Here is a 14,718-nt window from a genome sequence, read left to right as displayed (position 1 = left end):
ATGAAAAGGCAAAGACCAATTAAGCTGCACAGAGTAAGACTTTTATTCCAGTATTAAAGCCACAGGAATGTCAGCTTACATACAGTCTGTCTAACAAGTTAAAGACAGACCATAACTTTATTTCTTTTACCTTTTCCTTCTCATTTTTTTCTTTTCTTGTGGAAGGGGTAGCTAGTGCGATGCCATCTGAGAGTTTCCAGGCATACAACAAGGGTTATGACCCACGTATCCTGATCACCTATTATTATCAGCTTTAGTAAGAGAAACATTACCATGGATGAAACAAAAAGCTCCCTCAGTTAGCAACCAGGTCAAATTTGTGCTTGGACCCTGAACACCTTGTAGCCTTGAAGACAAGGTAGAGGAAAACCTTGTGTGCACACAACGAAACCATTAAATCAGAAGGCTCCTTTCTTGCCCTCTCGTTCATCTCTAGTCTGGGGTCTCTCTTGCTTCTCCATGCAAGGGAATAGAGACTTACTGGTGAATGCTCAGAGTAACCAGGAACTTCTGACTGTGGACAATTATGTCATCCACCAAGGCTGTGGAGAGATGCACCATGTAACAACCATCTTGCCCAAGATCTTGCCCAAGCACAGGCACATGCCAGAGTCTTGCAGTTAGAACAACTGCAAATCCAGAATATCACAGCCACACAAAATACATGTGGGTCCATGCAGGCTGGCACCCCCCCTGACATTCTCTCTGGGAAATGCATGCAGAAGGTGATACATGGAGTCTGCAACAAAAGGCAGACTTCCAGCGAAGGGACTGTTTTCCTCTCTGCCATTAGCAGTATCTGCTGGTATCTCCAGCTGCACTTTGCATAGCAGTACTGGGGTACCAGAGAGAGCCTCAGGCATGAAGATGGATGCTGGCAGAAACTACAGGGATTTTTGCCATTTTCTGCTGCCCTCCCCACATCCCCCTCTTTGCATTTAAGGGAGATGTGGCTGCCAGTTCCTGTATCAGACTGATCTGACCCACCCTACCTCCTTCTCACTCGGATTGATGCCAGTCACAATTAACAAGGCCATGGGAAAGAAGCGACACCACATTCACAAAACCAGACATAGTCCCAACCAAGCCAGGAGGTAGCACAGGGACAGTATTCTACTTTGCTGCTTGGCTTCCAAAGCCCAGTTCTGCTCCTAAATTTCTCAGGACATCAGCTGTCATGGATCCTTCTGAAAGGGAGAAACCACCATTTCCATAAGGCAGCTGAACACAGCCAAAATGCACTGGGATGTCCAAACTGAAGCTTTGAACTTTCTTCAGAGAATGTACTCTACAGCTGGGAAGTGTGGAGGGCACCTGCTTCTTTCCATTCAGATTGACAAAGTCACAAAAGAAGTGTGAGTGAAGGGAAAGATCTCTGCTGAGGAAAAGAATGACAAGCCTATTTCCATGCTTAAGACTGCAAAGCTGCTCAAATGGCTACAGTGAGAGACCTGTGCCCTTTGGCACAGTGAAGAATTGAGTTTCAGATAATAAAAATCTATACAAATGCATATTTGAACTAAACTGGTATTGACTCAGCACCAAAATAGCCTGAGGGTTACACCTGCACTCAAATTAATTTTCAAGTGCCTCATTTGCTATGCAGGGTATTTTATGTTACAGTTATATAACCTACTCGAAATGTATTTCCCCTTGTTTGGAGTAACAACTTTTTGGAGAAGTCTCATGAAGTCCAATTTGGAAAGAAATTAAAGGCAAGAGTCTTCCTCACATCTTGTTTCCTGAGTACCACCCAGAATACCTGCTGAGCTGAGATCAAGCAGGTCTCTGCTGATTACAGAGCACAGGTTAAAGCACACTGAGTCGTCAGGAAATGGAGGCATGTATAAAGCCTTTGAAAGTGTTCAGCAGTGAGCATTCTACATGGCTGACTGGGCAGTGCTCTCCCTGGAGCTCACTGACAGCGGAGCAGGTCTGTTCTCAGTGGGACACTCAGGGGAGGAGCAGGCACAGACCCAGGGAGGGCAGGCACCAGCACTCAGCCCATCTCTGTCCTGAGGGATGTTAAATACAGTGCTCTCATTCCTGACAAATGCATCTTCCTGAAGATGCCCGGCAATTATACCTCTACTCTCCTCCTTCCCACACACACCAGCAGTCTACCCAAGCACTCCACTGCCCTCACCGCTCCCTGCTGCAATTCAGGCTTTTTACTTCTTGTCCTAAACATCATGGAGATCAATAGTGGCCTGTTCCCTTCCTCACTGAAGTCTCTCAGAAGCTCCCCTCAAAGTCCCTTGCTCATGTGAACACTCCATGGCAGGTTTTCTGAGCCTCTAATAATTCTCACTGCCTTCTTCTGGATTCTGTCCAGCTGACCCAAATCTTTCATAAAGAATTTAGTGCAGCAGTCCACCTACAGCCACTTCAAGCCTGAACCAGGCATAAGGATGACTTCTAAAGTCCTGTAGGACAACAGTGCTACATAATAGGACATTGGGCTATGTTTGGGCAGATGCTACGAACTGATTAAGATCTGTTATCGCAATAAACCTGGAACCACCATTCTGTGAAAACAGGAGCAGTATGTATATACTGTATTATCAAAGCCAACATTCTCACATTAGCAAACTACACAATCTGGGTGACAAGTACACTATCTGTCCTGCAATCAGCAGTACCAGGTATTATCCCTCAGTCAGGAGATGCACAGTTCTATACAAGAATCATACCAGCCAACTCTCATCATCCTGAAACACCTTTCTCAAGGAGCCTTCACCAGACCATTTTGCTTGTTTGACAGGCCAGGTATTTAATCTGGTTTTTCTGGAGATAAAGCTTCCAGACTGTGGTCAAAGAGTGGAACCACTTAAAATGATAAACAGCCCTAAACTAGCCCAGATGAGTGATATTAGAAAAGGTCTCTTCCATCCCATGACAGTGATTTTACAGAGCTTAAGGACAACTGGCTGTACTTCTCCTTAAGGTTTCCAGCTTTAAAGGCCATGAAATTCCTGTAACCTAAAACTACACGACAAAAAACTCTCCCTTGTACTTACCCTTCTCTTTGGTACTCCTCATCCAAATTTGACAAAAGCTGGGACCCAGCCACAGACAGATCAAGGGCAGCTAAAGGCAGATCTCGATAAGCAAAATTAACAAGCTGCACAGGAGCAATGCTTTTGGTCTCTTCTTCAACTTGTTGGGAAATTATCTCAACTTCAGAAACACCACCTTCAATTGTAGGCCTGAAAACGTTAACAGACACATGTATACACAGAAAGAAATATAAATGAGCAAGCAAGTAAAAGGAAGTTAAGACACAAGAACTTCAGAGAATCCTAAAGAGCCAGCAACTTTAAAGGCCTCTGCAAGGCCACTGAGGAGGTGTTGTCATTAAAGAGGCAGATCAAATATCTCCAAACTTTAGTAGATCTCACTGTGATCAACATAAAACTCACACAGGAGAACAACATTTCTCTCTGCTGGACCTGCTTCAGAAGCACTAAATATAAACAGATGTGTTATAAACAAAGAGACAAAAAATGCATAAGCCCCAAAGGAAAATATTTATGCAAAACAAAAAGAAAGAATGTAATTATGCCAACTAAAGACTCACTGCTTTCTGAGTTAGATTGGTGAGCAATGAACAGCTAGGCTTTTTCACTATTATATACAAATCAATTGTTAACCACTAGATGCAGTTAAGACCTTTCTTCCACTGTAGATTTGAATACTGATTCAAATAGTTTTAACGGGTGGCAGCTTTGTTACCTTCACCTAAAAAGGATCATTCTGTTACTTCAGAATCTTATTTCAAAATAGTTCTGAAAGGGAACAGTGATTCAGAAGAATTATGGCCTCCTCCATAAAGATTACCTTAACTAGCCGTATGTACAGCTTCTAAACCTGATGGTTTTATTCTTACAGCAGCCCTCTACACTAATGGAAACTCCATGCAGGTAAAAACAATGTGTATGTATCCCACATTTAGAACAAGATAGGATCCCTACAGAAGCAGTATCTGTTACCATTAGTGCATGCACAGCATGCCTTGCCTGGAGGACACAGCTTGCATGTCAAGGACTGATCTTTGCAGCACCTAGCAAAACTGCTTGCCCTGTCTGATTCCAAGGATGTGCAAGCACAAACTTCTCCAGCTTTCTTCCAGGAGAGCTTGGTAACTTAGGAAAAAATCCCAGGCTACTGTCACAGCTTTACAGCAGGTGTGAAGAGACTATTTTTCTTTTTTTTTTTTATAGTGATATAGTTAAAAAGATCTTAGCACCCTGTCTTATTTGACTGCAAAAATTGCACTGCTGATTTTATTTCAAAGAAGCATATTAAAATCTTCCAGCAATGTAAGCAACCTGATTAGTAGTTCCTTTATTTTCCCCCAAAATAACAGACTACTTCAGAAGACCACTTAACTGGTAGATTTGGTATAAGGGTATCATTTAAAGATGTGGGTGAAGGAACTAAAATTCCATGTTGAAAGTTTCCATTGGTCAGAGTCCCACCCTTACACTAATTCTTCCAGACGGAAGACATTATTCTTGAATTAAAAGGAGCTAACTACTGCCAGAATTACCCAAGAAAGTAAAATGTTATATGTAGAGTACTTGGCAGGAAAAGGCTGCAGCTGTGTCACACTGTGGCAGAAAAAGGAGGTAAAAGGAAGTACTATTTGAACAACCTAAAAGCTTTTATTTTATTCATGTGTAATTAATAATGGAAAGCAATGAGATTCTTTAATTTCCAACAGAACTGTCTTCTTCTGAAAACAACCTAAAATCAGAAACCCAGAGGTAAAAGCTAATTTTAGCAAGAATTTGCTTTGATTTTCACCTTTGGTGCCATCCTCTGGATATTTACCTTTATAAGTCCAAGCTGGTTCAGTTTTGCATGAAAGAGCATACAATGATCCAATTTCCAGTGTTATAAAATAAAAAGGAAATGTGTTGGTTCCCTTCCCCAACAGCACTGAGTTTCTGTATTCTTAGACAGACTAGATGACAGATGAAGTCTGATTGGATTGCAAAGAAAAACAGACAGGCATTGGCAGACAGCTTTGGTGGTGGGGAAAAAGAAAAATAAACAGATCTGAAAATAACATACTAGTTTTCACCTACTACTGTTAGTGACACATCAGACATGCTTACAGCCTCATTCATGTATTTTCTGCTAATTCACTCTTTAGATAAATACAAAACCTGCCTGAAGTGGCATGATTTTTCTCCAGGCAGCAGCCTCTTCCCTTTCATTTGAAGTAATCTGTATCACACGGTACTTACTGAGGATTGGTCATGTTGGAAGAGGCAACCAAAGCAGCAGTGGTTCCAGTATTTAACTACATCCAGCTGCTCTGCATTGAAGTTCTAGCCTTGCAAGATTAGGTCTCTGCAAGAAGCAAAACAAGGTTATCTAAAACACAACTGAAAGAAATCCAAAGGGCTACACTGACTTCTGCTATCATGCTGCAAACGCTCTAACAGTTTAATTTCCCCTTGTGATTCTTTATCAAAGTGGTTTTATTCCAGGTTAATTCCTCCATATGATGGAAGCTGTAACGTTCCATAAGTGCATTTACTTTTACACACAGACACATATGTAATTCCTTAAGAACACAGGTCTTCTTTTAAACCACTGGACTGTTGAGAAAATAACCAAGATCAAAGGGGGAAGAGGATCTTCAGAGAAAGCTCATGGCTTCAGGAGCGTAAATTCTATTGGAAGACAATTTTTTACCTTTTTTTATACTTGCTAGACATAAGCATTAACATTGTCAATGAAGTTTGGGGGTTTGTTCTCCATTTTGCAGTTTGTTCTCCATTTTGCAGAAGACAATTTTTTACCATTTTTTTCTACTTTCTAGACATAAGTACTAATGTTGTCAATGGAGTTTGGGGGGTTGTTCTCCATTCTGCAGCCTGAACTCCCTTTGCTATCTTATGAAGTCTCTTCCAAAAATTAAATCATACTGTCAAACATTCTAGATGGGCTGTTATCTGGAAAGTACTTTGATCCACAAAACCAAATAAGACATTTGGAAAAGACAAAATCTCCACTTGTCCTCTACCCAGAGCAATACATACCCACCAGAGCAAAAGAAGACAAGCCTGTGAGAATGAAACCTACTGATACACAGTAGGCTTTGCCAGAAGGAAAAATGAGGAATACCACACAACAAATAACAGCTTTTAAAAATCATTAGAAACCTAGTGAAGCTATTGTGAAGATTAGATACTACAAGATTTTTAAAAGAAACATAAAAGCAGACTCTTATTTTGATTAAACATCGGAAGTAAACATTGGCAAATTAGAACTGCAATAACTCAAATGATCATGAAAAATGCTCTTAAACTAAACTTTACCCTAGAGTCACTTACAGGCTGAATTGTTAGTCAAGTATTTACAGTGGAGCCATACAAATGGAGCTACATTAAGATACTTAACAATCACTTCCTATGAAAAAATAAAATTGAACTTACATCTTTTGTAGAGCCATTTCCAAGGCTTTATTTCACATTTTGTAATTTTACAAAAACGCAAAATGTGGCCAATGCATTTTCATATTTTCCAGATTATGTGCCCGGGTATGCAAGAAAAAAAGTTCTATGCTGTGATCAACCTCCTCAGGTAGATAAGTCAGCCAAAAGCAATTTAATTTCCTATGAAGAGGACAACTTTAAAACAAAAGACTACACATACTTTCGAAAGACACACACACACACTCCATTTATTTATAACCTTGTAATACTTCTAAAGACAGAGTAAGAAGGAAATGTTTCTCAGATAAAGCTTTGATAATACAGCAGAAAGTTCATTTGATATCCATTCAATTATCAATGGGAGTCTATTCCCTGGCCTTTGTACGCCTTGAATTATTTTATTTACTATATCCCTAAGGCAGCAAAATATTAAAACATTTGTCTGAAATTAGGAATATTTCACACAGAGCTTTCTCATAGCAACTGTTGCACCTCTCAGCACAACAAAACTAAAACATAAGACTCAGACTTGTTTTGCAATGTTAGCTCCCTATAATCTCATTTTCATTTGACATTTTCACAACATGAAACAACCCCAAACAATTTTGAATGAAAAATTTTATCCAAATCAGTTGTGCTAAGCATTCAGCGTAAGAAAATGACCAAGACGTGAGGTACTGTGCACTTGTCCTGTGAGATTGAGAAAACTGAGAATCCTACTCTAATTGCATTTGCAGGCCCAGAGAATAAGAAGTGCTTGGGGATACAGCTGATTTAGGAAATGGGAATGAGACTGATGTAAACTATCCTTAGAGGACAGACAGGCAAATGTGCATACGGAAGCTTCTTAACCCAGTAAAACCTCACCATTTATCTGGGAGACAGCACAGGGCTGGTAACCCCAACCTCACTCCCAAAGGAGACTTCAAAAACAAAGCAGTGACAAAAACTGTGCATCTAGATTTTAACAAATCTTATTTTTTAGACTAACCCTAAGATTCTAGGGAACGGGCCAGGACACAAACAGTAGATATTCGCCCCTCCAGAAGTGTCTCCTGCTTTCCCAGAGCTGGAAGGACATTTGCAATCACACAGAAGTGTGTTTTACAGCTCAGCGGAGCTCTGAGCCTGCTGTGAGCAGCAGCAGCAGCAGCACTAAGCCAGCCCAGCTCGCTCCTACTGGAGCTGGCAGCTCTACAGGTGCCAGCAAGTTTGCTCAGCCCGGCCCGAAGGAGCCGCTGGCAGCAGGGCAGCAGCTCCTGTGCAGGGAGCAGAGTCCAGCTGGCACCACAGGCATCGCTACCATGCCACAAGGAGCTCACCGGGCTGGGACGAGCAGCGCCGGGACACCCGAAACCAGAGGCGGGGACTCAGCTCTCCCAGGGACTCACTGCAACCCTCCTGGAACAAAAAGGGGCAAAACGTGAGTAATCGCGGGTAAAAATGACGAATGTGTGAGCTGATCGAACGAGCTGAAGAGACAAGCAGAGTCAGTAAGTGCATAAGAGGGCAGAAAAGATGCAATACGTTGTGTATATGTGTCTATCTCCTGAATGAATTACTGTGATTCATGCTTCTTTCCAGGCTTTATGCAAGCAACAGAAACATATTAACATATATACTGGTATTCTGCAAAAATGTACTTTTTTACTATCCACTCCACCTCATCTATTTTTACTTCCTTTAAAAAAATCACATTTTATAGCAACATAAACCACTTGCAACTTCACATGAAATTTCTGTGCAACTGAGCAGTGTTTAAAGGCAGTAGGGATCAGCAGGGCAATCTCATTCCTTTAAATTTATCTCTTGCCTGCATTCCTATAGGATTTTCCTGTAGGCAATGTGGAATGATGTTACTCTTCTCCCTGCCAACAAAGATAGGCAGAGGGCAACTTTTGGGTATTCCATCCATCACTCAAGTGAAAGTTTTCCATACAGCCCTTTCCCCATCTAACACACTCAATGTTCAGTAGACAAAAATGCCTCATCTCCCATAGTCTCATCTGATGGAATTACTAATATGTCCAAAGTTTTTGGCTTTTTTCCTCACTTTGTAGAATTGAGAGGAGGCAGCACACAGCACTTGCTGAGCTGCCACGAGAGCATGGGCAATGCCCAACCCCTGAGAGTTCAGCAATTCTGTTTGTTCCGTGGTGTTTTCCAGGTGAGATGGTTTTATGCAGCAGGAGCAGTTTCCGAAGTTTACTAGAAACAGATTAGAAGGGAGATAGGGCAGAAAGGGAAGAATTGTCTTGCTAGTTCCTAGTGCAAGCTTCCAAGCAGTGTAACAACCAGAAACATTCACTGCACTAAATGACTGACATTTGTGTGTACCAAGAGGACAGTGCAATCTGATGGGAAGCATCTAAGCTTAAAACCTGTGGGATCACAGCTCAAATCTCAGCCAAGCTGATCAGCTCTTCACCCTTCTTTAGCACTGAAAGAAGTTGCACCCCAGCCACTGAGCTCTTTCGGAAGTGAGATCTTCCAAATGCTTCCAAGTGCTATCCTTGCCTCACCCTTCAGCTTTGTGGTTCTCTGCACCCTCACCACTCATGCCAACGCTCCCCAAGGCTGCTGCAGGTGCCCTGGGGTTGGCTGAGTGTGCTCTCCCCTGTCCTGTGCAGGGGCACTGCAAGCACCCGCTCACAGTTCTGGGCTGTGCTGGTGCTGTGTCATGTGCTGCACTGGAGCAAAGGTTCCTGCTGCTGGCCTTGCCCAGCACACAGCCTGCCCTGGAGAATTTGTTAATGTTTACAGCAACCTTCTATTGTCAGTCACCACACCTTGGCCACAACTCCTAATAGCAGATAAAATCCAGCTGAAACAACAAAAAACATAGAACAGAGTTTGGAAAAGGCATGATAAAGCATAGCACGTAGTGTACATACCCTAAGCTAAAACAACAAACGAAACAGAACTCCAATATCAAACTTGAAAAAAAAAAATCTATACTCCACTGGTGCATGAAAACCATGGCTCTTAGCACTGGTTTAAGCAGTCTTACAAAATATGTGCCACAATGCAGTGGGCCCAACTGGGGGTGGGGAGTAGGAAGGTGATGTAATTTAAGCCTTCTGCACCCAAGTCCCTACTAACTTGTAGCCTATTAAGCTGAGCTGAAGCCAAGACAACATGAATCAGAGCTGTTTGCTGCACTTGCTCATGTTCTGAGGCGTATTATCATGAATGCATAAGCTCCTGTACAGAACTCAGATGCTAACTGAAGTATCCAAGTTTGCGTCCTTACAAGGTAGTACAAACCCAGATTCTGACATGTTCTCCTAATAAATCCCCTAATAGCAGCTTAAGACACCTGGACAGGCTCCGAGTTTGCATGCCAAGGAAATGCCACAGGCCCCACTCAAGGAGACACTGCTGTGGCTGCAACATGGGGTTTTGTGTTCTCAGAGCCAGCTCTGGCTCCTCCTTCTGCTCACACCTCATCCATAAAAAATGAGAACAAAAACAAAACAAAACAAACAAACAAAAAAACCCCACCAAACCAAACAAAAAAAACCATAACAGGATGGCTTCACTAATACAGGTCATAGTACAGCTCCAAAAATAGCTGTGTCAGCAAAAGTGAGAGGGCAGGGCAAGGTGCTGTGCACAGCCAAAGAAACAAAGCATACAGAGCAGAAAGACATGATCATGATCAGAAATACTCAGGGATGATGTGCAGAGCCCTGGCCACTGGCAATGTTCACTTGGAGCAAACACCAGCATGAGGTCACTGAAGAGATGGGGAATGGGTGCACAGGAGGAAGGCTGCTGTGGGGGCTTTCGCCTTCTGTGTCATACTTTTACTCTGAGTCTAGTCCACACCAAGAAATAGGATTTTGCTTCCTTTGTGCAAACAAGCTACGTTCTTATTTCAGTCTGTAAACTGAAAGCCTTATACACTTTAAAGTGTAAATGCAAACGATGGCTACTCATGTGCCAGCTGGGCAATCCTAAGGAGGTCAGGGAGCTATTCAGAAAAACAGGAAGAAAAGGAATAATCTGACATAAGAGTACTAAGAGTAGGGAAAACACCTAAACACACATTACCCCAGAAGCTTTTAAAGCCAAACTGCAGGAGTGATTTATACATTTAGCTCTTGAGAATTAGCCAAGCCAAATTTTTTGGTGATGAACACCATGCCTATCATCCTGAGGATCACCAGCAACCTATAAGATTACTCATTGCTACTACTGCAAGTTGCGTTTCTTCAAGAACTGAAATTCCCAGGCTCCCTGAGAATTTTAATTAGCTCAAATCATCCACATTTAGAGAATTTTATTAGTCACGTATGCCAAAACTGCTCCTTTCAGGAATCCAGCAACTTGTACTTTTGAAGGGGAAGAACTAACAAATTTGCAGGCCTGGTTCCAGCACTTCTTTGCTTTACTTTGGGTTAAACAAAATTGGTTTTTCTTTTTTCCCCAACAGCAAAAATCACAGGTTATGATGTTAAAAAAAAAATTCTTTTGATTAAACTGACCCTCCCTAATGTCTTGTGTGAGACCAGAATTTGATAAAGTATTAGTCAAAAAATTATGAATGCAGAGATGCCACACAGAAAATATAAAGCAAATTAACTTCCTTAATCTTTAACACTCCTATTCAGTGTCCAAAAGAAAAGAGGCACAAGAGAAGGAGCTTTTTATTTCAAGGAAAAAAGGGACATTGGATTTTGCATCTTTTTCATGGAGGGACTGATAAAGTTTTTGAATACACCACATTTAAAAAAAAAAAAGGAAAAAACTCCTCCACTGCAGGAAAGGTATTTAGACTGGGGAGGGGAAAGAAGAAGTCAGGCATTCACAAATTAGGAAATGCCAGATTTGCACTTGCTCATGCAGTCATAATTCTATCCCCTTGTGGAATCATCCTCTATGCTGAAATTAAGCAGAATGCTGTTCAAGGAAAAAAACAGCATGTAATCAGGTAACTAAAGACCCTCATTATTCCTAAGTGTAACTAACACTTTCTAGAGAGAAGTCTAGACGGGCCAAAAAAGAGAAAAATTATCTTGTGCACAGTTGTAATAATCTCTTCATGAATGCAATGTGATCACCGGTTGAATCCTGAAGATTTCAGTATTGCAAATCTGGACTACAGAACAAGTAGCAGTAGCTGGAGCCAAGCCTTTAGAGCAGGACTCATCCAAAGCAGGCTCTGAGGAAAGCTCAGCCAAGCCCACCCTGTTCCAAGGAGCTTGCAGGTGTGCAGCACACAGCACTTCCAGACCAAAAGAAACAAGAGGAGCTGCTCTGCTTGGGAAGGTTATAAAGAGACTCTGCTCATGCTCCTTCCTTGTGCTCTCTCTTTGCATAGGAGCTGGGGAGGAGGGCAGAGGTTGTAGCAGGTCTCCAGACAGGTTCTGTGACCTGCAAATACTCCAGCATCAATAGGCTTCCAACACGAGAGCTGCCCACAGCTCCTCTGGCTCTCATTCAGTTCATGATACACAGGGCACATTGGCACTGCTTGCAATTCATGGTTCTCACACAATCCCAAGGTTTTCCAGAAGAGGCACAGGTCTGCCAGGTACTGCAGCAATCCACAGTGTTACCAATTCAGAACATGCCACAGGGAAAAGAAAAGGTATTCTCTGCACTGAGGGCCTTCTGCTTGAGGAAGTTTAATACTATGGCAAATACTGGGAGCAATATGGATCTCAAAGATGTGCAAAATTGTCCATCTACAAAGGCTATCCAAATAGCAACTTTGCTCTTAGCTCCTCAATAAACAACAGGCATTCATTCAGCCAGAAGATAATTCATTTGATCTCTTTCTCTGGAGTAATTCCAAGCATGCCATTTCCCTTTCCATTTTACAAACCACACTCATTTAGCTGTAATAAACTGGTGCTCCCCACAGTTATCTATAGTTCCTGCATGTGGTAGGAAAAAACCCCCATACAACAGGGCTCTCGAGTCCAAACAAAAAAAAAAAACAAACAAAACCAACAATCACATAGCTAAAAGGTCCCTTTACAGATTTGCCTGGTCTTCCCAGTTTGGGCCTCCTCAGGCAGGGCAAGCTCCAAGCAGGCTGTTCCCAGCAGGACTGGGCACAGGGCTGGCAGCTCCCAGCACCTCCCTGCACTCCTGAGCATCTCCTGCTCTGCTCACAGCTGCAGCTGCTGCTGGGGCACCTTGGCTGGAATGGGACACAGCAGCTCCTGGGCCAGACAGGGCTCCCAGGGAGAGAGGTGATCCCTCTGTACAGCAGGACACAGGGATCCAAACAGGGAGGAGAGGCTTAGGATGCTGCTCCTGGGCTCACTGGTGGAAGCTCAGCATTAGTCTTCTTTCAGAATGTCCCACTGCACATACTGACATCAAAGAGTGGAGCAACAGCTCCACTGGACTGAAAACATCAGACTTGTTGTGGTCTGGGAAACTAAATGACTCTGCACTTAGTCAGCATATAGCCAGATAAACATCTGGACAAATTTTGTAACATAGACACTCCTCCCACAAACCATAATTTTTTGTGTCACAAATTCTGTTTCTGAAAAGAAAGAAAGAAACAAAGCCCCTCAAACAAAGAAACACATGCACACCCCCCCCCCCCCCCCCAATCTCCCTTAGATTATATATTAAAATATTAAATTTGAAACCCAAAGTTGGGTTTATATTTCCTCGGCTAAAAACAACTGCATTTCTGAATTTAATCATTGGGGAATGACACCAACCTAGTCAAATTGTATTAATCCAAATCATTACTACCAGAAGCAAAACAAGTACCAATCTAGTTTCAAAGAAGTGTGGTTTGCTTTTGTCTGTCAAGAGTCAACTCCTGGATGTTGTTTTTAGCTCCTTGTTTTTTTGGCAGTGAAAAGCCAAACCAGAGACCTGCAGCCACATCTTTTTTTTTTTTTCCCCAACCCAAGCAAGATCAGTCCAGCCACTCTTTAGAATAGACAAGAAAACATATGGACCCTTCTGAACATGCTAGAATTCATGTTTTTTTTAGATACCTTCAGGTCATCTCTGATTAGATTTGAGTTTATCACACACAAACCTAATTTTTGCAGCCTATTAATGGCTTTTGAGGTAAAAACAGAAGTCCATTTGAACCCAACAGCAAATTTTATTTGGAAATTTCACTCAGGCTTTTAACAACAGCAGCACAGTAATACAAATCCTTGAGACACCCTGAGTACGAGTCATGTGTCAGTTCAGGGGGGTGACACTGGCAATCTCAGTCACATGAAAATACTGATGTCTGTCAGAAAAAGAGGCAAAACTCACTACGCCTAAATTTTCATCCACCATATGTGCTGCCCATCTTACTTGGAGCTTAACTATCACTTGATTTTCAAGTGATACACTTATAGTGATCATACACTTAGATTAATGTAACTTTGAGATTGTGTTTCAGCCATTACCCTTCAACCTTAAAACTCTTCCTCAAGCTATTAGTTTCAACTTTGTTCAGGTCCTGGGCCTAATGGATTCTGGAATGAAAGGCCTTTAGAAGTTTTAGAAGTATCCTCTAGTTTTCTAGAGAATGTAATGTCAACCAAAATACAAAAAGATTCACAATACTACAGTAAGAATGGGAGAAAGTACAGAGAACATCTCCTAAGAAATTGTTGGCATCTCTTGAAGCTGAGGATTTCAATGTATCTTGCCAATTAGGACTCTGTGAGGCCCATAAATATTATGTTTCTAGCTAGGAAGGAGAGTGGGAAGTTCTTTAGACCAATTTTGTCTCTCACATAATCGCCAGCATAGAATCAAAACAAACCTGACTAGACTGGTACTAAATCCAGTTATTAGACAAATCAAAACAAGCATCTGGAACCAAAGATTTCATTCTAAGAACCAACTAAATCACAAATTTGTGAGAAATATCTGTGTTTTGTCATTCCTGGAAGGTATTATGGGCAACCTTCCAGACAAAATGCAATAAATTTCTAAGAATTTATGGCTTTACTGTGTATCTTAAAAACAAGTATATAACAATTAGCCCATTGATGTGAAATTTATTGCTCCTCTCTTGGACAGTTACGCTTTGTAATTCAGCTTTTGGAAACAAACAGCCCAGTTGTTCTGAATGCAAATTTACAAATAGTTGCAGCATTTAATCCTAGTGATGTACGTGGGATAAACTCCACTCTGCAAAAACATGCTAAAATTCTTGAATTCACATCTGTCTTGTACTTCAGAGGCAAGTTATCTCTCAGAGGCATGGGGACACAAAGTAAAAATGTCCAATTTATCTTTTTCCCCTCTCAAGAATACCTAACATCACCATCCCTGC

The 14,718-nt window shown here is 41.8% G+C and overlaps 1 protein-coding gene across 1 annotated transcript in view; it reads right to left on the bottom strand.

Annotated features, from left to right (window-relative positions):
- The window catches only part of TMEM266 (transmembrane protein 266), a 55,728-nt gene extending 50,459 nt beyond the window's left edge, over positions 1 to 5,269 (bottom strand). Inside the window, exons 1-2 of the mRNA XM_062501103.1 lie at positions 5,256 to 5,269; positions 3,021 to 3,209 (exon numbers count right to left, since the gene is read on the bottom strand). Coding sequence (XP_062357087.1) covers positions 3,021 to 3,209; positions 5,256 to 5,269 — 203 coding nt within the window. The remainder of the gene's footprint in view (positions 1 to 3,020; positions 3,210 to 5,255) is intronic.
- Positions 5,270 to 14,718: the final 9,449 nt, after the last annotated feature.

Source organism: Cinclus cinclus, chromosome 13 (genome assembly GCF_963662255.1).
Source record: "Cinclus cinclus chromosome 13, bCinCin1.1, whole genome shotgun sequence".
NCBI classification, from domain to species: domain Eukaryota; kingdom Metazoa; phylum Chordata; class Aves; order Passeriformes; family Cinclidae; genus Cinclus; species Cinclus cinclus.
Note: the sequence above shows the minus strand (reverse complement) of the source record. Positions and strands in the feature narration are given on the sequence as shown.